Below are 24,218 nucleotides of genomic sequence, written 5' to 3'. Positions count from 1 at the left end.
GGTCGATTTACAAGGGGCTATTTCAGAGGTGTGGGTGTGGCTCAGGGAACCAGGACTCAATTGCGTCAGGACTAGAGGCGATGGAGCTACCATCGCCTAAACCAGAAGAGAGGAGAGGAGGCCAAGTGTTCTGGGGCAGGAAGCCGTCAGTCATGAGGAGGAGCTGTGACCTTGGGTGGCGACACTGGCTAACCTGCGTGACCTCTCAGGGTGGCAACCGGGAGAGTGAGTGCCTTTCCTCCCTCTCCTCCCTTCCTCCCAGCTCCTGCCCAGCTCAAAGAGAACAGGGCCCAGGAGCCAGCCTTGCAATGTGGTCCATTCAGGTCAGCCTCCCAGCGTGGAGAAAGGTGAATAACTGCAGCTGAGGCCACAGCCCCCTTGCCAACTTCTTCTGGTTTGGTTGGAACCTCTTCTTTGCTGGTGATAAACAAGGGGTTAGGCTAGGCAAGAGACATCTTAATTCGGGCCCCTCCTGCCCTTTCCCGAGCGGGATTCCCCAAATGGGGCGACGCGATCTTCATGTGAGTGCATCACACCCTCTGAAGGCTTGTTCAGGGCCTTGCCGCCCACCCCCTCCTCAGACCCGCCACTTCTCTGTGACCCCTGCGCGGCCCCTGCTGTCACCCCTCCCCCTCACTTCCTTCCCATCCGCTCCAGGGGGTCTTCTCTCTGAGTTCCTGCTGTGACGTCTCTCTCAGATCTCTGACTGCCCACTCCCCACCGACTGTAGACCACATCTCTCAACATTTGATTTTGCATGTTCTTACATCGTTCTCTAAGTATCTCGTAAATCTTAGTCCGTCTCCTCAGCTAGACTGCAAGCTCTCTGACAGCAAGAACCAAGCCATAATTTTTAAGCCCACTTGGCCTGGGACCCCAGATATGAGAACTGGAGATCTCAAAATGGTCAGGACTTTACGGGTCGTGAATCCAGCCTCCTGCCTGTCGCAAGGGCCCCCTAGGCGTCATGCTCAACATGAGTCAACGACTAATCTCCGCTTGTATACCCCTGCATTTAGGGACTACTGTGTTGTAGGGCAGCCCTTACAAGTTCACCATATGTTGAGACCTTATCTTCTTTCCTGAAACCCAGAAGGCGGCGCTCTGTATACACTGGTCATACAGAGGGCAGGTGGTCTTAAAGTCTGATCTGAACTGATGGTGTATTCTCTAACTCTGTATGTTTCACCATCACAGATAAACATCTTTTGTGAAGCCAGTGCTAATCTATCCTCTGCATCCTCTCCCTACCAGTTGTTGGCTGTGGGTGAAAATTAACCACTCCCAATGCTGTTTAGAAAGCACTCCTCACATACTTTACCTCTTGAGCCTCATAGCAATCCCATAGATCTGGTATTTTGGGTCATACTTTATAAAAGTTTCATCAACAATACCAGCAACTGGGGCTCTTTCTCAAAGTCACATAGCTAAGAAGTGAGAAAGTGGAGACTCAAATCCACATCTTCTGAGTTTATAGTTGAAGCCCTTTTCTCCAACCCCATGCTGCCTCACTGCGGGTTGTTTTTTGCTCCTTGCCCTTCCTGGATGTGCCACGGCAAAAAAAATTTTGCAAGGATGCCACATAATGAGTCAAAAGAAGGATGAATATGCATGTGCCAAGATAAGGACAGTGGTCCGCCCTAGAACATTTTTGTTTCATTTTTTCCAATGTTGTTCTGAATTGCACTTCCTCCCCACCCCACCAAAGGTGTCAAACAGATGTGGAAATACCGCAGAGCTCCAAGTCACAGCCCTGGTGTATGGTTCACTGATTGTGATGGGGAAAAATAATGCAGGAGTTTACCGTGGTGATGCCTGTTTGTGAAGGCGACGTGGTAGATGATGAGGAGCATGGTAGAAACCAGACATGGGCAAAAACAGCAAGAAAGCACTTTCCCCTGGAGTCTGCAGAGGGGCCCAGCGCTTGTACGGGCCCAGATCTCACGGGGGAGATGGGATAAAAAAATGCACCAACTTGGCTGGAGTGGGGAGCAGCAAAGCCACTAGGAGTATCCCTTTACTTTCTTTAAGACATAGGATGGTAAATTCTGTTCTGTTCTGTTCTATGTATTTATTCATTCATTTTTCTGGCAGTCATTGGTTACCCTGATATGGTAGAATATGCTTAGACCCTAGCTGGAGATGGGCAGCATGATGTGATGGTTAAAAACATGGCCTCTGCATTCAAGGAGCTTGGGTTCAAATCCCAACCTTGCCACTTATTGCTTGTATGACCTCGTGGCAATTTGACTTACTGATAAACTTCTAAGCTAGGGTGCTTCCTCATGTGAAAAATGGGATAATTAAGGTACCCACTACATATGATTGCTGACTGGATTAGAGAGAATAAACATGAAGTTTTTGGTACAGTGCCTGGTGCATAGTTTGGGCCCAGCAAATATCTTTTTAAGGCTGATCTTCAGTATTTTTTATCTGTTGAAGGAAGGTAGTAATACTTACCTTTCAGAACTATTGCAAAGAGAAGGAAAAGAAAAAGGTTAGAAAGCTCCTGACTCAAAGATACTGCATTCATCACTGCAGAGTGCTATAACAAATAGTCCCCAGATTTCAGTGACTTAAGAGTTATTTCTGGAACATGTCTGAGTCTAATATGGGTAAATGGGGAGACAGGGGAGGAAGATCTCAGTTGCATGCAGTCATTCAAGGAGTCAGGCTCTTTCTATCTGCCATGTAGGACTGGGCAGGAAGTTTTATGGAACAGACCTGAAGGTGGCATATATTACCTGTGCTCATGTAATAATGATGAAACTCAGTCACATGGCTGCACCTCCCTGCAAGGGATGCTGGGAAATGTGGTCTATCTCTGTGCTCTGGACAGAAGGAAAATGGTGCGGTGGACAACTTGCCAATCTCTGCCCCAGTGTTCAATGCATGGCAACCACATTTTGTGAACACTAATATAATACCATGGTGATTCCCATGGCATCCTAAGCCCCACTTAGAGGGATGGGCACCCCTAATTATGCAGTCTCTTCTTCTCAGAGCCTGAGAGAAGGGCCGGTTCTCATCTCATCCCTACAGTGACATGTGCCCTTCTGAGCCCTCCTTGGCCCCTCTGAGCCATCCTTGGCCATAATGACAGGATTGAGGGTCTCCAGAGTGGCAGGCAAGCCTCAGAAAGGACATGCCATTGAGAGTCATATGAATGGAGTTCTATTGTTCATGGTAAATTAACTCTTCAGACATTAAATATTTCTCTTGCGTTCTCTTCCATCTCTCTATTGTTGCAAAACGAATCACTCCAAAACTTAATGGCTTAAAGATATGCACCCGCTTTAGTATTGCCTCTCATGGTTTCTGTGGGCAGGAATTCAAGAGTGGTTCAGCTGGGCGATCTGGCTCAGAATTTCTCGTAAGTCACAGTCAGATGGTAGCTGGGGCTGGAATCTCAAAGGCGTCTGCACTCATACGCCTGACCTCTAGGCTGTGAAGACTCAAACAGCCAGGGCTGGACCAGATGGGGCTCCTCAGGTGCCTCTCTCTCTCTCTTTGGTCCCCTCACATGATCTTACCATTGGGGATTTCAGGTCTTCTGACCTCACGTGGCAGCTCAGGGCTCCAATGCAAGTGCTCTGAGAAGCAGCCAGGCGGTCACTTATTGCCTCTTCTACTCTAGCCTCAAAAGTTCTGCAGCATCGCTTCTGCCAGAATCCTCTTTGTCCAAGCGGTCACAAAGGCCTGCTCAGGCTCAGCGGAAAGGGGCAGAGACTCCACCTCTTGAGGACAGGTGTGTCAAAGGAACTGTTTGTAAACATGTTTTATTGATGAAACGGCCCCACTTCCCCACCCTACCCCCGATCTAGATGCTGTAATGGCTTCCCCATCTAACATCACCCCAGATGGGATCATTCGTGCCTGCAGATGGTTCAGAGCTCATACTGAGCTAAAGTAGACTGATTTCTTCAAAGGACAGAGCTGAAGGCTGAGAAATCTGGCTAAGGAGCCTGGCCTGGGATGACGGGGCTGGGGAAGGGACGGACACATGAGGTGGTGCAACCTCTTCTCAGTGTCAGTTTCCTTAGTTCCCATTTTCAGCCAAGCAGGTTGGCAATCCAGGCTCTGTCCTCACCAAGCCAAGGTCTGCAAGCAGGAGAGGGTTATGTAAAGCATGGAAGCTCAGAGAACTTAAGTCAGTGACTCAGATTCACACAGCTAGGAGTGGGGAGCGGGACAGAGATTTGAACCCTGACCTGTATCACCCCAAACCCATATGCTCCCTGGCCTCCCTGGCAGTGTGCGCGTTGGACAGGGGTGGCGGTGGGGTTTGGGGCAGACAGACAACAGAGCTCTCTCCCTACCCTCTCTCTGTAGCCAGATACCAGGGAAATAGGTGTCCTAGACACACTGCACGGGAGAGGCAGCAGAAGGGGACCACTCTTGGTGCTGTCACTCAACTAATTATAGTAACGGTAGCTGCCATGATTACTTAACGAGTGCCTGAGAAGCACTGTGTATGCGTCGTCATCTCATTTAACCCTCGTAAAAACTCTTGAGGTCAGGATTGTCACTGTCAGTTAGAGGGTGTTGGAGAAACTGAGCCTTGGAGGTGAAGTGAACTGTCCATCAGTCACTCAGTAAGTGGCAGGGCAGGCCTTCAAACTCATGGCTGCTTCCCTCTGAAGCTCAGCCTCCCAAACACTGACTCTGTGCCTGAGACAACCCCACAGTCCCCACCCGAACCCATGCCTCCAAGTCCTCGGCATTTCAGCGGCACACTCTGTGCCCCTTCATAAATAAATATTAATTGAAAGTATCAGTGCCGCCGCCGCTAACACAAGCTGCCGAGTTACCACGCTGTGCCCTGGTGACTAAACCCTTGGTTGCATTGTCATATTCTCAGTTGTCACGGTCCCCAAACATCCATCCCAGTTGAGAGCACAGGGAGATCAGCTCGGTGCTTTGTGACCACCTAGAGGGGTGAGATAGGGAGGGTGGGAGGGAGGGAGACGCAGGAGGGAAGAGATATGGGAACATATGTATAGGTATAGCTGATTCACTTTGTTATAAAGCAGGAAACTAACACACCATTGTAAAGCAATTATACCCCAATAAAGATGTTAAAAAAAAAAAAAGAAACAACTTTGATTGTTACTGTATTTTTTAACATTTTTTGGGAGTTTGGGATTTACATATTCACACTACTGGATTTATTTATTTATTTTTAACATCTTTTTTGGAGTATAATTGCTTTACAATGGTGTGTTAGTTTCTGCTTTATAACAAAGTGAATCAGCTATACATATACATATATCCCCTACTGTATTTAAAATAGATAACCAACAAGGACCTACTGTATAGCACAAGGAACTCTGCTCAATATTCTGTAATAACCTAAATGATTGTTAATTTAGATAGAAGAAAACTGGATGACGAAGGGAGGTGGTTCCCCAGGGAGGGGGCTCCAGGACTCACTTGATTTTTATTTCAGTATGACTTTTTGAAATCAGGAGAGTAATCCCTCCTCCAATTTGATTTTTCTTTATACAGAGTGCTGGAATCTGAAAATTGTTTCCCTTTTCATTTTATGCAACTTGAGAACTCACAGGTCTTTCTGAGGCATAATAACAGGGTGGCAACTTGAGGACCTGAGTAGGAGAACCAAAGAAGTGGTGAACATATGGATGGGGATCCGTCATTGGGAAAATGGCCTCTTAGTACCTAAATGTTCTGGCAGGAAGCAAAGCTAAACTCCAACTTGGCCAAAACCAATGACCTTTTAGTACCTAAATGTTCTGGCAGGAAGCAAAGCTAAACTCCAACTTGGCCAGAACCTTGAAAAGTTTCTGATCCAGGAGACATGGTAAATAGGAATTAATTGTTCAGCCTCCATTATTAAAAACTGTAACATATTATTCATGGTCCTTTTTTTTTTGTATCCCGTCTTCGTAGATAGCTTTAGTGAACACAGTATTTATACGATTGTTCACAAGTTCTTTCTTGACTTTGGTTTTCTCTAATCCTGGTTTTCTGCCATCCAAGGTGCCTCCTTCTGGACACCAACGCCACCATAATGCTTTGAGCTCTTCCGTGGCAAATTCTTCTCTTTAGGGCCATTTTCAGGAGCTTCAGCCTACAGATTGGGGCAGGAGTAATCCATGAAGCTGTCTTTACCTGTTGTATGAGATTACTCTTGTCAGGCACATGTTCTACTATGTTGGGCTATGGAGTTAAATGAGATATGGTCTTTGCCCTCAGAGAGTTTGCAGATTAGCTAGAAAATAGACAAGTACCTAGGTGGGTACCAAAGTCGGTCAAGATTCCTTTGGTTTCAGGTGATAGAAAATTCAACTCAAACTGATTTTGGACAAAATATAAGGGAGATGGGATAGATTGGCTCACATAATCTCAAAATACAGAGGTTTCTGGCATCAGGCATGGGTGGATCCAGCTACTCATAGCATAGCACCAGAACCAGTCTCTTTTCATCTCCTGACTCTGGAAATTCTCTCTTCATGGTAGCTAGATAGCTTCTGGCAACTCCAGTGGAGCGAAAGCTATTGGGAATTTGAGTCATGTATGTACTCCTGAAACAATTACTGTGGTCACAGGGAGTGAAGATGCTTATAAGCCTGGCCTAGACCAGGTGCCCATCTCCAGAGTTGGGGAGAGGGGTCAGCCCCACTTGTATGATATGATCCAAGAGCTGGGGGAGGGGGGCTTCCAAAGAAAAATTTGTTATCTGAAGAAGGGGCAAGAGAAGCCAGGCAGCTAAACATACCAGGGCTCTACTGTGTACATAATGGCTAGCTTATTCCATACAATGTCCTTCGGGTTGGTTGGGCATGCTCTAGGGAATATCACTAATGATTGGAATTGCCTTCTCCATGACAAGCAACGTCCCTCCAGCTTAAGCCAGTCTGGGTTAAATAGACCATAAGTGTCACCTGCAAAAATCTGACCCAAATTTGTTCTCCATTGCAGTGACCTGGACAGAAATAACATCACCAGGATCACCAAGACCGATTTCGCTGGACTCAAGAACCTCCGAGTCTTGTAAGTAACGCATAGCTCTCCAATGCATGTTCACACTCAGCTCTTCAGCCTTGTGAAGATGTCCCACTGCCCTGACATCACACCCCCAAGCACCGGACGACAAGAATTCGCCCTTCTGCAGCAGAAAGCCCTTCGTTAGTGCATCCAGGTTTCCTTCCCCAGCTGTCTCATTCTGTGTCTCCATGCTGTAGGCTGGGCTAGACCAATGGAAGAAGTCAGTTCCAGTGACAGGGAACACAGAAGGTTATACACAAGTAAATCAACATGCCCAGCTTCTAGGATGACAGCAGGGTCAGGTTGGCTAACCATGCTTCCCTTCCATAGAGATGATAATTTCTCCCTCAGCCTGTGAATTAAAAGAGCAATCAGGACAAAAGTTATTTATCTTGTTGCTTAATGGAGAGGAGGGGAGGAAGGAGGGAGAGAGTCAGACAGGGTCAGAGCCCTTGCTGAACACTTGCAGCTGTGCAGACAGGTAGCAAAATTTGAGAGGGGCATTGGTGCAGCAGGGGAGCAAGAAATATCAGGTTTCATTGCTAAATATTGAACACTTTCATCCATCCCTAAATCTGAGTGATAAGAAGCTGCCCAAATTCTTGTGCACTGACGAGTCTCAGACATTCAGAGGTACAAGAGAGGAGGGATTGGACCCTCTTTCCTTCTTTACTCAGAAGGTAATTTTGACCCGTAAACGTGGCTCCAGACGTGGAGTGCAGCCTGGGCAGTCGGGCCACTGCCTTGGTGTTTGTCGTGTCCTGGAATCTTGGCTGTCAGCTTTTTACTAGAAGTAGCAGCTAAAGTCTTGGTATCTAAAGCTACCTCCTTCTTTTTACTCATAGCCCATTATAATACAGTGAGTTGTATTTTGGGGACTGGAAATATTAGGTTCTGGTCCTGACTCAGAATTAACTGCCCATGTGACCTCGTACCCTATTGTACTCCTTTGGGCCTTACTTTTCTCATCTGTAAAATAGGGAATGAGTAGTATATTAGTTTTCTAGGGCTACTGTAACTTTGTACCACAGACTGGGGGGCTTATACAACAGAAACTTATCGTCTCAGTTTCCAAAGTCCAAAATCAAGGTGTTGGCAGGGTTGGTTCCTTTTGAGGACTCTGAAGGAAGGATGTGGTCCAGGCCTCTCTTCTAGCTTCTGGTGGCCTCAGGGATTTCTTGGCTTTACGATAGCTGTCTCTGGGTCTCTCTGCATTGTCTTCCTTCTACACATGTCTGTCTCTGTGTCCAAATTTTCCCTTTTTATAAGGACACCAGTCCTATTGGATTAGGATCCATCCTAATGGCCTCATTTAAACTTGATTACTTAGTAAAGACCCTGTCTCCAAATAAAGTCACTTTTTGTTATATTGGGACTTAGGGCTTCAATATATGAATTTTGGGGGGCATGCAGTTTGACCCATAACAAGTATTTAGAAGTCCTTCTAACCCTAATAGTTACACATATAATGCTTCATGATTTTGACACTTTCACGAACAATGTGTGTATTCTCACTGAAACCTGTGGAACATTACTTGTGTCTCACTGTTTTCCTGATTGAGAAGTAGATGGTCATGATGATAACTGATGTATATATGGTACCTTCCACAGACCAAGCTCTGTTACATAGTTATTAACCCTTATCTGCCCAGAGGAAACAGGCACAGATAGGTTAAGTGGTCCCAACTCCACATAGCAGGGAACTGAAGGAGGAGGACTCAGAAGCCAGAATGTGTGCTTTCTAACCTCCATGCAGTGCCTCTGTCCATTTGTGTTATAGGAAGTTTAGAAAACCAGGAAGGTGATAGTCTAGGAATTTGGTAAGTGCAACGTGATGTGCAAGTGGCCGACCGGAGTTTCCCTGAGCAACAGGGTGTGGCACTGCTAGGATCTCAGTGCTGGGCCTCCAGCTAGCAGATGCTCTCCCCTCGATGTGGTCTCTGGTCTTTGGCCAGTGCACCCCCCTCCTCACCATCCCTGGAGGGAAGACCCTACCCTCTGCCAAGTCATTCTTTTGCCCCAAGCAGTCATGCGTCTGTCAAATGACTGGCAGCTCCGACAAGTGTGTGTGGATCAGAATGGAGATTGGGATGAAGGTGGGGGATTTTCATGGCTCAGTTTTAGGGTGATTTTTATTAAAGAGATATAGGCAGTAAACTCCTGATTCCAGGTCACTTACCAACTTAAAGAACAAACACTAACTTCTCTATTTTTTTTCCATTTTTTCCCCCAGAATCTGTGAGAAATGTCCTTTCGTACAAGTCAGAAATTTCACCTAATGCTTCATTTTTCTAACAAAGTCAAAAACAACCCTTTGATTTTCTTACCGTTACATCAGAAAGACTAATAAAAATTCCAATTTCCATATCTGCTGTCTGCAAATAGAAAGTTTAAAATAATCACAAAAGATCATATTAATATCCTCTGGATGGTCTACAACATTCCTTTGACTACAGTTTATCTTTTCAGTTAATTGGTACATTCTTCTTATTTTGATAAGCAGTGCTGAAACCCTCCCCCTCCCCTCACTTCATAGACTCTATTAATATACTGTGTTTCGTTATCTTCCTTAGCAACTCAAAGACAATCCCATTCAAGTGGCCCTTTATTAGTGTGAAAGAATCTGCTACGTGGGGTAGCTGAAACGCTTTCTAACTGACACCAATAAAGTATCCAGACGTTTAAACCATATTTTCCCTCAGTCTATTCTTTTTAGCTGAGTAACCTAGACAACTATCTTTTTGAAAAGCTTTCATCATACCTCGGCGTATTCCCTGTATCTGTTTCTTATTTACAATTTATAGTGAAACCAGAAAAGACTCAGTCGTCTTGAATAATTGGAGCCTGCCACCCATTTCCATGCAGAACTGTTAATACGGTGCAGGTGAATGGGCGAAAGCAAATAAAATGGAGATTGGGGAACTTTGGCTTCATCCAGAGGTTTTCCCCAAATAAAGTACATTCAGGGGGAAGATATAAGAATTGCTTATAACAATTCTTTCTTCCAAGGGACAGGAATAGGAAAAGGTCTCTTCTGGTGGTATCAATTATATTCCCTTTCTTAGTAGTCTGTTGCAAGAACTCTTGCAAGTATGCCCACAATGTGGGAACCAGCTTTATCCCAAATGGGGTTAATTAAAGAGTTAAACTCCACCCCAGCCATCATCACATGGGGGTGATTTCCGATTCTGATCCAGTGTTAAAAGTAAAAAAATAACAATGCCGAAAGAACTGAAAATGAGCACGGTCTGTATCCCTCTAACTCAGAACAGATTCAAGCCATAGTCAGCCCTTCTGGGTGTCCAGCCCCTCCTGGATCCCCGGGTCTCCTGCATCTGCTCAGTAAGATGAGAGTGATAGCGATGGTTTTAGCACAAACTCCTGAATTGCATCGCAGCCTAGAAGTCTGGATGGGAAGTTCACAGCTCATTCGTTCAGTGATCCATTTATTCATCAAGTGTTGGTTATTTCTTGAGCCTTTAAAGACCGGGTACTAGGCTGGATTCTGATCGGTCTAGGAAGTAGATCAAGAAGAGACCCTAGCTACCTTACCAGTCAGGATCCCAGCAGGACAAATGAGGAGAGCTAAATAAAGATTTATTTGCAAAGGTGTGGGTGAGATTAAGAGAAACCAGGAAGAGTTAGTTGGCGCAGTTCCCTGAGGCTAGCAACAACGGTCGGTCGCTAGTCCCCTCTGAGCCTCAAGGACCAGTGGGAGGGAGTGGTTACCTGAGCCCAGCAAAGGAAGGACTGCCTGTTAGCACCTGGGGTCTTAGGTAGAGGAATGCAGTCCACCTGCAGTGACTTGGTAGGGAAGGAGGGAGCTGGGAATAAATCCCCCACCTCACTCCCTCTTCTCCCACCCTCTCATCTCCTGCTGGTGGGTTGAACCCAGAGTCAAGGAAGCTTCCTGATGAAGCCGGTAAAAGTTAGCCTCCCAGGGCTTGAGCAAAGAGGAGGAGGGGCAGGTATCAACCATCCCTTCTACTCCCCTTTCTGAAAGAAGCTGGTAGTGTTAGATTAATTAGGACAGAACTAAGAGATTCCTGATGGGAGGTTGGAGTTAGACTCCTTCAGAAACCCTGAGGGAATGTGACACTAAGCCACCCTAGAGTGTTGCCCCTTGTAACAATTGGGAAGTAATGACAGCAAGCTCTATGATGGATTGATTGATAGTAAAAACCCAGCTGAACAAACCCCCAGTCACAAATACTGAACTGGTTCCCTGTTTAGCAAGATGTGCTAGTGTGAGTCTACTAGCATTCCAAGGCCCTCCTTGCCATATGGCGGGATGGAAAAGGAAGAAAAGGGAAGGAAAAGAACATTTATTAAGCCTCTGATTGTACTCCAGATCCTGGGCTAGATAATTTATATACTTTATTCCACTTTTATTCTTACAAGGACTTATGAAATGTTTTATTTGTGCTATTTTACAGGTGAGGAAACTGAGTCTCTGAGAGGTTGGCTAGATAGTTCAAAAGCACGCCATCAGCTAGTAAGAAATCAGAAAAGGGATTCTCCACCAAATTTGATAAGCACACCAGATTGGGAGTTAGGTCCACCCTCACTAGCTGTGTGACTTCATACAAATAATTTCTCCTTGGGCAGGTCTCTTAACCTCTGTTCCTGGGAGCCCATTTATGTTAAGTGAGGAGCCTATATGAGACCAGCCTACAGGGGGCAGAAGGAACATAAATGTGTGAATCAGAGTGGATGAGGACTCTGGCCTCATCCAAAGTTGTTGATATTTGGAAATATGAGAGCTGATTTTGGAGTTTCTTCTGTGGGGTGTGTATGTGTGTGTAATATCCCGATTTTTTTAAATGTTTGCAACAAATTCACAAAATTATAAAATATATCGTTGAGCCCATACAAAATATCCCCATCGCTCTGATAGTCGGAAACTTCATGTGTCCTGGACTAGCCTTTTCCTTGATGTAAAATCAGTATGTGCTGTGGTCCAACGTCCTCTTTAGTGTTTTATTCATTCACTAAGTCTATGAAGTGGCTGCTGTGCTGGGCACCTGTGTTAGGGCTGGGACTGTGACGATGAACAGAAGACCTTACCCTCTTGGTCCTTAGGCACAGCGAGGAAGATGAACTTGAAAATAAACACAAGGGCCTGAGTGTTAAGCCTAAGAAGTGCAGTGGGTTATGAAATATCTCAGAGGTGGAGGGCTGGCGTGCAAGGAGTTATTCTGAAGTGAAGACCAAGCTTCCTCAAGGCTACTCTTCCTTCCTTCTGCTTTTCCGTCAAGTGCCTCAGGGCGCCTGTCCTCCTGCCTGATCCAGAGGAACCCACACAGCCCTTCTAAACTCCACCTACCAAAGAAACATCCTTCAATCACAACTGCGTCCCGGCTAAGTCCCATTCAGCCACCAGGGTCAGCCCTGGATGGAAACTATGCAGCCTCACTTCTTCTCTTTCCTACTATTCAGCTAATCCATTTTAAGCTGCCATTTTTTTTTTTCCGACCTTAGGGAAACAAATGTTTCATTGTCTGCTCAATTCTTAGGATATGCCACATGCATGAATCAAACTTTTAATCACCTGCTTGGAGGACTTTGGAGGTCAGCAGAGCCTGTGGCTGGGAGGACTGAGCTTTTGTGACCATCACCTTCATGTTGGGAGCAGCCAGGCTCTGGGCTTGTGACGTTTCCGGCACAGGCAGGCACCCAACAATAGCTTCACCTTTCTACGAGGTGACCCAGAGACAGAGTGAGCAGAGAAGGCCCTTTTCAATGAAGTATTTTTGAATCCTTGGAGGAGGGAGCTCCGAGGGAAGAGATGCTGAATATATGTGTGGTTTTTATAAGAAGCAGCTTTTACCTCTTCTTTTTCTGTGCAACATCCTGCAGTGCTTGGGAGGGTATTTGCTGAGAACATTCTTAAAATAGAGGCTTGGAAACCAATCTGTCAGGTAGAAGTATGCAGGCGGTGAAACCCTGGTTACCGTGACACCAAGCTGGGATGTGAATTATCTTGTCCCCCCAGACTGATCCTGGCTGAGGGGGCCCATCCGAGGGTCGAGGGAGGGGCTGAGTGACCATGCCTGCATGGCCTGCAGCCTAGTACGAGGATCCTTGAGGCCTGCTTGTCCTTGACCATTGCTGCCTTTGTGGTTCCAGGCATCTGGAAGACAACCAGGTCAGCGTCATCGAGAGAGGCGCCTTCCAGGATCTGAAGCAGCTGGAGCGATTGTAAGTACAGCACAACCTCCTTTCTTGAAAAGCCTTATTTGTTTGTAAATTGGCTTCGTTGTGGCCTTGCTAAGGAAAGAAAGGGCTCCAATGTTTAATAAAATGTTTGCTATTATATTTAAAGCACATTAGATGCCTGCTAAAGAGACACTGAAACCCATTTAAACTTTTTTTCTTTAAAAGATGCTAGAATTGGCATCTGGGGCTTGTTTTTCTGCTTCCCAGCCTTGAGCTCTGTCTTGGTAGCTGTACGTGGGGCTTGTTCCTGCCCAAGCCTCAGCCTTCCCTTCTGTGGGGGAAGAAGGACCTCAGTTAGCTATCCCTGTCATGGAAACTAGCATCAGAAACTCCCTACTCCTATACATGGGTAGCAGGCTCCCTCCTCAGGCCTTCTCCTCGGGGCCCCCTCTGCCCCATTCTCATGGGAGAAGAAGGACAGGCGGGTAGGCAAGGCCTTCGGTGTGCCTGTATCTTCTCTGAGTGAGCATCAGCCTGTGTCAGGAAGCCCACATATTTTCATGAGAGAATGCATTGCCAGTGGTTTAAAAATAGGCCACTGTTCTGACTCTGACAGAGGGAGAGAGCAAAAGGGGTGGGGATGGGAGATGGATGGAGCCTCCATTCGTTTTGTTGATTAATGCTTTTGCAGAAAACTCTCGGGTCACTGTGATGAGGGAGGCTGCTCAGATAGTTAAGTGGGCAGCTTCCCCTTTCCTCGGTTAATCACATCTGGCAGCTCATAACATCTGGATATTTGCTTTCTGCCCTTTGAGAGGGGATTGTCCCCAAGAGCACTTAGTCATGCTGGTGGGCGGCTCTTTCCATGCTTCTTTCTGTATCCTGGTTGACCTGATATTTCAGCCTCCTTCTCCTGCATTCGGGGGGACGGGCCTGCAACAGCTCTCTGCTCCTCCAGCTTAAGGATCTTCCTATCTTTACCTGTCCTGTTTCCAGATCTCATCTACAGAGATAGGCTTGGGTAAAGTATAGGACTTTCCACCAACTTGTGAGCTTTGTAATGTGCCATCTTTTCCCTTGGAGTCATTCCGTCTGGGGCAACCTGAGGGAATATTACCCAGCAAAAGCCTTTACTCCGCGCTCTGTGTTGTGAACTGTCTCATTCATTGCTCTCCTTCTGGGTCAAAGGTCAGCATATGTTCTCTTGTTGGTTTGAAAATATGACTTTAATTTCTTACAAGGGAAAATAGAGATAAAAATAATGAATGTTGCCTCTATCTATACTTTTAAGTTTCTTAAAATGTTAACTCTTCTCCTTGTTTAGACCCAGGGGAAAAAAATAAAAGTCCTTGTTGAACCTGCTTCCTTTGTATGAAATACTCAACATTTACGTGGGAGAATAAATACAAAATCCTTTGTGAGAAGGCCACTTCTTGCTGAGTGTTCTGATTAGAAGTATAAATAAATTTCCAATTCATTAATTTCATGGTTGTTGGGAAAGAGCTAATTGAGTACCTTGGACATGCTGGGAACTATGCCAGTATATTATATGCTATCTGTTATTTTATCCCCGCAAAATTCCTGTGAGGTGTGATTACCCTCATTTTGCAGATGAAGAAACAGAGGCTGAGGGAGATGAAGCCAAAGAATTGTCAGTGGGGGGAGCCAAGATGCAAAGCCACATCTGTCTGACATCAAAGCCCACGTCCTTTCATATTTCTCTGCTGCAAGCATTCGATGAAGTGTGATCTTTAGCAATGGCCCTGCAAATAGCCTCTCACATACCCATTGAACTCCAGGGAATATCCGTGGAATAGTCTAGCAAAAGGCGCTTTTCTTTGGCTTGGTCAACATGGCTGAAATACCTTGCGCGTCTGAGGGACTGAGAGGATTACAGTCGTAGGGTAAACCTGGCTGTTTCTCTGCCTTGGTGTATTAAGAGGGTAATGCTAGCTGCTGTACTAGATAAACCCTCAAATCTCATAGCTTAACAGGGTGCAAGTTTACTTCTTATTCATATAAAGCCCAATAAGGGCATTCCTGGTTGCTGGGCCTCTCTGCTCCAAGGGGAGACTTCGGGACATGGGCTCCTTCCGTTCCCTGGCTCCACCATCTTTAAATCGTGGCTTCCAAGGTACCAGTGTTTGTCGGCATCAAGCTAGTGGAAGGGAAAACAGCAGGAAGGATTGTACATGGGAGGTTTTCATGGGAAAGACCTGGAAGGACTACATGTTACTTCTACTGTTACATACCTTGGGCTGGAACTCAGTCATGTGGCCACAGTAAGCTGCAGGGGAGGCTAGGAAACTAGTCGAGCTATATGCCCTGGAAGTAGAGGAAACAGGCTTAGTGAACAGCTAGCCAGTTTCTGACTTGTATTGCGAGTGAGCTGAGAAGTACTTGGTCAGGAAGAAGAATGGAAGTATAGGTAGCTGGACTAGTATGTACAGCTGGACAGGCTCTCTCATTTAAGGCCTTTCAGTGTCGGTGTGTGTGATGTGATCTTGACTAGTGTTTATCTGGTTTTGGTTATCCAGTCTGCCCGCAGACCAAGGACTATAGAGTGGGAAATTACAATGTATTTGCTATTAACAACGGAAGAGGTAGAGGGCTGATTGTGCCATCATCCCTGGCTCTCACTACTGGCTTACTTTACCTGTGTCTCTATATTTGATAGTAAATTAATCTTTATTGATCATACTCTGAAAGAGGCTGGAAATTGTATCATTTCTGTAATGTTTATTTTCATTTGGAATGGTCATTACGGGTGTAATCTCTTGAGGCTTACAGGGAAAAGGCAGAGAATCCTGTCCTTCAGGTCTCTACTCAGGAATTCTCTATTCCTCCGTGAAAGGACCTCTGCTCCAGGCTGAGTTAGGTGCCCCTTTCCTCATGACAACACATTATGGTCCATATCATAGCACTTATGCCATATTTTAATTCCCTATTTGCCTCATTGTCTCTCCGCAGAACTATGAGTATTTGGAGATGAGGAATTATGTTCCATTTAACTGTTAGTCTCTAAGCCTTGCACAAAGCGTGATAGTACGCACTTGTAGAATATTTATCAAATACTTAGGTTTTTGTTGTATACCAGTGGTTCTGAACTGGGACCAGTTTTCCCCGCCAGAGGACCCTTGGCAGTGTCTGGAGACATTTTCGGTTGTCAAAACTGTAGGATGTTAATAGCATGTATTGAGTAGAAGTCAGGAATGTGGCTAAACATCCTACAATGTACAGAATAGCTCCCACAACAAAGAATTACCCAGTCCAAAATGTCAGTAGTGTTGAGGTTGAGAAACTCTGCTCTTTCCCTGTTATGTGTCAGATGCCATCTTAGTCATGACATAAGCCATCTCATTTAATCCATATAACATTATGAGGTTAGAATTATCATGTCCCTGATGTGACAAAATATAAATTTCAAAGCATTGGCTAAATATGCCTACTCTAAATCTAATTTAGCTCGAGCTTGCTTCTGATTTCCAGGAAGTGAACAGGATAGAGGAACAAAATAAGTAAAACCAGCAGGAAACAAGTGAATCCTGTAGCTGAGACATTCTGCAAGATAACTGCCCTGGTCTCTTTAAAAAGTCAGTGTTACGAAGGAGGTGGGACTTGACTGTTGTATATTGAAAGAAGCTTAGGGTAGAAACAGTAGCACAAAGCTTGGAAAGGTCAATGGAGTTTGTGTTTGAAGATCTTTGAATTATGCAGAAAGCGATAATAGTGCTAATGTTTATTGCCTTATTAAATCAAAGATTCATTTTGTAATCTGTGAGATAGCTTTTGAAAAGAATAGTTAAAAAAAATATAACCTAATAGAGGGAGAACTGACTTAGAATGATACCAAAAAATGTGATTAATTCAAATAAGGGAACATAGAATAAAATGAGACAAAGAAAACAAATAGTAAGATGATGTATTTAAATAAAAATATATCATAATTATTTTGTATGAAAATGATTAATACTTTAATTAAAAGACAGATTGCCAGTGTGGATTAAAAAATAAATAATAATTATATGATTCTTTCAAAAGATGGACATTAAGCATAAGGAGAGAGAAAAGCTGAAAGTAAAAGGATAGAAAATGATACCATGAAAACACTAACCAATACAAGGTTGGTGTGGCTGTATTAACACAGATAAAAGACTTCAAAACAAGAAACATTAATGGAGATAAAGAGGGATATTTCATAATGATAAAGGAGTAAATATACCAGGAAGGTACAGCAAATCTATGTTTGTATGTACTATTATGTATAGTATGTATTATGTATAGTGTGCGTGTATGTGTTATGTATAGTATATATTAAAAACATATGCTGAAAATAAAACAAATATTGAACAGAACTAAATGGATAAATAGACAAGTTCATACTCATTTAAGATATGGTTCTTGTAGTTGATGAACAAGCAGACAAAATTGTTAGTAACAATATAGAATATTTTAATGACAATGTTTGCAAACCTGACCTAAGTGAAACAAAGAGAACAATGCAACCAACAAGTGTAGAATAAACATTCTTTTCAAGTGCATACAGAACTTTTATCAAATACTGATCTAGAAATCAGGTCTCAACAAATATCAAAGGATTAAAATCATAAGGAGTATTTTCTCTGACCACAGTAGAAATACAGAAATCAACAAAAAGCAGTAAGTGGAAATTTTCAAAATATTTGGAAATTGAATGATATTCTTCTAAATAACATTTGAATCAAAGAACATTTCACTGTTGAAATTGGAAGATATATTTTTCAGAATGTTAATAAACACACAGTGTATCACAAAGTGTGGATTGCAGTCAAAGCCATGCCCACAGGAAAATGTATAGCCTTTAAGCATGTTATTTGATTTTTGTAGAGTATATATTTAAAATGAAGTAAGGCTAAAATCTTTATTAAAATGCCCATCATAAGAAGCTAGACAAAGAATAACAACATAGAAGAGAGAAAATCAATAATACCAGAAGTATGTGAAGTAGAAAAACTCTAAAAAACCAAACTTTCATTCTTGAAAAAATTATAAAAACCAGCAGGACTTATTAGTAAACAAAAAAGAAAGAAGACTAAATTACTGGCATAAAGGATAAAATGGGGGACATAACTATGGATTTTACAAAGATTAAAATGATAGTAAGAGCAGATTTTGAAGAACTTTATTTCAATGATTTTAGAGATTAAGTGAAATTAAAAACTGAAACACGAAGGAGTAGAAAGTATGTATAGTCCTAAATCTAATTAAACCTTTAATTAAAATATTTCACTAAGAACTTTCTAAGCTCAGATGACTTTGCCAGTAAATTGCACCAAAGTTTTAAGAAATAAATAGTATCAATTTACCATAAACTCATTCTATTAATAAAATGACTTTTGTCATTTGGATAGCATAACCTTTATAGCAAAACCCAAAAAGGCATTTCAAGAGAAAGTATCAACCAACATATTTCATGAATATTTATATGAATTTCCTAACAAAATATTAGTGAAGTGAATTTGGCAGTATCTGAAAAGGATATATTACAACCAAGTTTGGCTTATTCCAGGAAGGCAGGGTTGGTTAAACATTTGAAAATCCCCCCTCTCAAATAAAAACATGCTGAACAACTAGGATAGCAAAACCAAAGACACACAGCATCTACAATAAAGCTAGTTGACAGAGTATCCCAGTAAACGCCTGCCTCCCGAGTGTACGTGGATGGGGGTGAAGGGGGCACAGCTGATGGTTATAAGACTGCTGCATTGTCTCGCCTATGTGGAAGAAAGCAGAGGGAAGTCCTTGAGAACAGGAGACTGATAAAATTACCAACACGTACTCACTGGAAAACACAGTGGTCAAACTGAGAAAAGCCACCAAATCAGAAGGGAGTTTGATTACATGCAGTTCATGGTGAGAATAAAGGAATCATGATGTGATAATGACTGATAGTACTTGGAGTATTCTGGGTCCTATAAATTCTTCAAACTACCAAAAACAAGGCTCTTTTCCAAAGAAAGGCCTAACGTCGATAAGAAAATTTGGGGACTAGTCAATCAGAACAGGTACAGTAGTAGAAATGAAAAGAAACCTTCTCGATGAAAGTGCTAGAAATCGCCAGAAGAGGCAGATCTTAGAAAATACAAGGCCATCTTTTTCATTAGTTTAACAACAACAACAACAAACAACCCCAAGAAAGAGCTCTCTAGACTCTTAAAGCTAAAAAAGCTATCACTTCCCACCCCTACCTCATAAGACTAAAGGAAATTTCTTTCATTTAAGAAATAAACAACTGGGACTTCCCTGGTGGCGCAGTGGTTAAGAAACTGCCTGCCAATGCAGGGGACACTGGTTCGAGCCCTGGTCCAGGAAGATCCCACATGCCGCGGAGCAGCAAAGCCCCTGCGCCACAACTACTGAAGACCGCGCACCTAGAGCCCGTGCTCCGCAACAGGAGAAGCCACTGCAATGAGAAACCCGCGCACCGCAAAGAAGAGTAGCCCCTGCTCGCTGCAACTAGAGAAAGCCCACGCGCAGCAACGAGGACCCAATACAGCCAAAAATAAATACAATAAATAAATTAAAAAAAAAAAAAGCAACCAAGAGGATGATGATTGAAGCTCATACAAAAAATTTTTATAAGAAAAATGAAGAATAAGAAACATAATAATCTCCATAGAAACAATGAAAACATGTAAGAAAGAGGTACCCACAAAACAGATGAAAACTCTAAGGATGGTTCAAAACTAGCTACACAAATTTAAGACTTTATAAACTCTAAAAGAACAACATAAATCTGAATTTTAAAAACTCAGAAATTAGATGATTAGAGAAGAGTAGGATTTGAAATGAAGGGCAGAGAATTCAAGAAACAATTTAGAAATAAAAGAATTCATTTCAAAGTAAGTACTGCCAATATTGAAGAAGAGCAAACTTGGAAGAATTACACTATCCAATTTCAAGACTTACTATAAAGCTACAGTAATCAAGATAGCATGGTACTTGTGAAATATTAGACGTATAAATTTATGGAACAGAATACATAGCCTAGAAATCGACCCATTCGAAAATAGTCCGCTGATTTTTGACAAAGGAGCAAAGACAACTCAATGGAGAAAGAATAGTCTTTTCAACAAATGGTGCTGGGACAATTGGATGTTTATATACAGAACACTGAACCCACACAAACCTTACATCTTATGCAACATTTAATTCAAAATGGATCATAGACCTAAATGTAAAATGTAAAACTGTGAAACGTCTAGAAGAAGACATAAGAGAAAAAATCTACATGACTTGGGTTTGAGGATGAGTTTTTTGCTACAAAATGCATGATCCATGTTAAAAAAAAAAAAGTTGATCAATTGAACTTTTTTTTTTTTTGAACTGTTTTAAAATTAAAAACTTCTGCTCTGCAAAGGGCACTGTTAGGAAAATGAAGAGACAAGTCACAGACCGGGAGAAAATTTTTGCAAAGCATGTATCTGGTAAAGGACTTGTATACAGAATATACAAAGAACTTTCAAAACACAGCATTCAGAAAACAAACATTCCTACCCACAAAAAAGAAAGAAATGAGCAAAAGATTTGAAGAGGCACAACACCAAAGACGATATACAGTTGGCAAATAAGCATATAAGGACATCCTGAACATCATTTTTCATTAGGGTAATGCAAATTAGACAACAATAAGGTACCACTGCATATCTACTAGAATGGCTACAGTACTAAAAACTGACAATACTAATTGCTGCTCAGGAGGTAGAGTAACTGGAACTCTCATTTATTACTGATGGTAATGCAAAATGGTACAGCCACTTTGGAGGACAGTTTAGCAGTTTCTTACAAAGCTAAACATAATTGTATCTTATAATCCAGATCAGTGGTTGCTAGGGGTTTAGCGAAGAGGAGGGGATGTAGGGTCAAATAGGTGAAGCATGGGAGAGGGGGTCGCTGAGAATGGTGAAACTATACTGTGTGATATTGAAATGGTGATGCACAACATATGCCTTGATCAAACCCAGAAAATTTAACAGTGCAATGAGTGAACCTTAATGCATGCAAATTAAAAATATCATTTAGGAAATTGGAGGATCCCACAGTGGAATGCACACTGTGATGAATGTGTGAATCAACCTCACTGAAGGTGATGGGGAAAAAGGTGCTGACCAAAGTAGACTTGAAATGACTGGAGTCTATGAGACTAAAGTCAAAAGGAATAGCACACAAGAACTGGACTCTGGTTGACAGAGTTGTTTCCCACAGAGGTATGGGTTAACAATTCTGAAATCACTACACATGTATATTGGAATTCAACAGTGGAAAGACAAGCAATGTCGTTACAGACTAGCAATGGGGAAAGCTATAATGACCCATGTGGTAATGGATTAGAGTTAGAGACACCAGTATGAACAAATGTTTAACCTAATATAGATACTTTCACTTAATACAGGTGGACATATACGTAGAAATATTTATTGATATGTGAATATACATAGGTTTTTATACAAGCAAATATTTCTTTGCTCTGTTAGCGAGAGGGCCTAGAAGCAACCCAGATTTTGGCTTCTAATCAGTTCTCCAATAAAAAGCAACTAAGGTGTCTTGGAAAAATGGGTAGATTCTAGGATGAGGGCATGAGATAAATTGTGCCAGAAAGGAAGTGCTCAAAACAACAACAACACGACAATTATGGGGAAATGTCAAAAGGACATGGGAGCCAACTGAAAGAGCTCCTAACGGCCAAAGCTGAAAGAATTTGAAAAACAAAATAAATGAGTATCAGATTACAACCAAAGTATAAAATAAATATCCATGAGTTCATACTAATATAAATAAATGATTGAATAAATAAATAAATGGGGAGAGGAGAAATCACCCATCCAGAAGAATTCTAAGGAATTTATGTAGATTTTCTGCCCTCAAGAAGGTAGAGCGTAACTCTTCACTCCTTATGTGTGGGCTTTGCATAGTGACTGCCTTCAAAAGAGTATGAGAAAGGGAGGGTGGGGAATAGTAACTTTATAGTGGAGAAATATGACACACACTCCCTCAGCCAGGTGATCAAGGTCTATATCAAAAGTGGTAAGTCATGTCAAAAGTATGTATCTTGGATATGATGTAATGAACATAGCAGTTCCCATCTGTGATCTTCATCTCAAAAACCCGTCACCCCGGTCTAATGGGAAAAACATCAGACAAATCTCAATCAAGGGCTATTTCTAAAAAACATGTGACTAGTCCTCAGTACTATCAAGGTCATCAAAGGCAAGACAAGTCAGAAACGGTCACGGCCAAAAGGAGCATAAGGAGACGTGACGACTAAATGTAATGAGGCATCCTGGATGGTATCCTAAAACACAAAAAAGTCACAGGTAAAAATTAAGGGACTCTTAATAAAGTATTAACTTTCATTAATAACAGTGTATCAATATTAGTTCATTATGGCAAGTGTACTATATTAATGTAAGATGTCAAGAATAGGGGAAATTGGGCATGAGGTATCTGAGATCACTCTGTACTGTCTTCCCAACTTTTATGTAAATCTAAATTAATATAAAACATTGGTTTTTAAAAAGTGGACTATGCCAAACTCTGCTTGAATTACAGATTCATGAGCAAAATAAATGCTATTGGTTTACACCAAAAACGCATTCATGCATACTCACCTAGATGGAACTCAAGAGCAGATAAATGTAATGGATAATGCTTTAAGAGAAGTGGATTATAGAGATGTGGATGGTCCTAGAGACTGTCATACAGCGTGAACTAAGTCAGAAAGAGAAAAACAAATATCATATATTAATGCATATTTGTGGAATCCAGAAAAATGGTACAGATGAACTGGTTTGCAAGGCAGAAATAGAGACACAGATGTAGAGGACAAATGTATGGACACCAAGGGGGGAAAGCGGGGGGTTGGGGGTGGGATGAACTGGGAGACTGGGATTGGCATATATACATATATACGCTAATATGTATAAGATAGATAACTAATGAGAACCGGTTGTATAGCACAGGGAACTCCACTTCGCTGTACAGTAGAAACTAACACAACGTTGTAAAACAACTGTACCCCAATTAAAGAAAAAGAGAGAAATGGAAAATGGAAAGGAGTATTTTTAGTATTTTTTAAAATCAGTAAGAAACTAATAGGGAGGTAAAAAGGATTTAAGAGAAAGTGGTAGATATGGAAGTCAGTCAAAGAAGTTCTAATACACTTATAATATGAATCTCTGAGGAAGAAAACTAAAGCAGTGGAACAAAACTAATAGTAATGAAAATCTTTTGAAATAAAAGATGATTTGAAGGTACATACTGAAAGGAAAACTGAAAGTCTGGAAAAATAGACCAGGTTCAAAACTAAATATTCTAATAAAAGCATTTTGTATTTGAAAGAGAAAAAACATCCTTAAGCATTCAATGGATTAGACACTTACAATGGAAAAGAAAATCAGATTGCTAGCATATTTTTGACACCAAAACCAGAATACAGTTGAATAATTTTTTAAGGAAATAAACTGTGAAGCAGAGATTTTATAAAATGTGAACCAGAGCCCTACATATATTCAAAAGTAATGGCTACAGAAAACCTATTATGAGCATTTAGGAACTCAGACATCATGGTTTTCATGGATCCCTGCTTAAGGAATCTCCCAGAGAACACGTTTCATACAACTGGAGAGGTATTGGCATTAAGGACAGATATGATCTGCACTTCCCAAACAGCTGGAAGTTAGGTGGAGTCTTGTGACTGAATCTTGGACTTCCATGGAATGAGACTGGGGGTGCTGTGTTCTCCATGGTCCTCCATCCTTGCTGTCTTCTCCTATGGTGGCTAAATGGACAGGACTCTAAGAACTTAAAGGATGTAGAGACACAAAGTGAAAGGATTCTAAGCCCCTGCTGACATGCATGTGGCTCTCACATGAACAAGAAATAAATTTCTATTATTTCAAAAATAACAATGTATTTCATCCCATTAACAGAATAGATGCGAAAAGTCATTTCATCTCCATAGATGTAGAAAAAAATATCTAATGAAATTCAACACTAATTCATGATTTTAAAGT

At 42.3% G+C, this 24,218-nt stretch overlaps 1 protein-coding gene across 1 annotated transcript in view; it reads left to right on the top strand.

The window, feature by feature from the left end:
• SLIT3 (slit guidance ligand 3) overlaps positions 1 to 24,218 on the top strand; it is a 620,113-nt gene that overhangs the window by 37,712 nt on the left and 558,183 nt on the right. The window contains exons 2-3 of the mRNA XM_029218173.1: positions 6,943 to 7,014; positions 13,138 to 13,209. Of these exons, the coding sequence (XP_029074006.1) occupies positions 6,943 to 7,014; positions 13,138 to 13,209 (144 nt within the window). The remainder of the gene's footprint in view (positions 1 to 6,942; positions 7,015 to 13,137; positions 13,210 to 24,218) is intronic.

The sequence above is a fragment of the Monodon monoceros genome, unplaced genomic scaffold, assembly GCF_005190385.1.
Source record: "Monodon monoceros isolate NGI ecotype Baffin Bay Population unplaced genomic scaffold, NGI_Narwhal_1 Super_Scaffold_12, whole genome shotgun sequence".
NCBI classification, from domain to species: domain Eukaryota; kingdom Metazoa; phylum Chordata; class Mammalia; order Artiodactyla; family Monodontidae; genus Monodon; species Monodon monoceros.
This window is presented reverse-complemented; position numbering and strand designations above follow the sequence as displayed.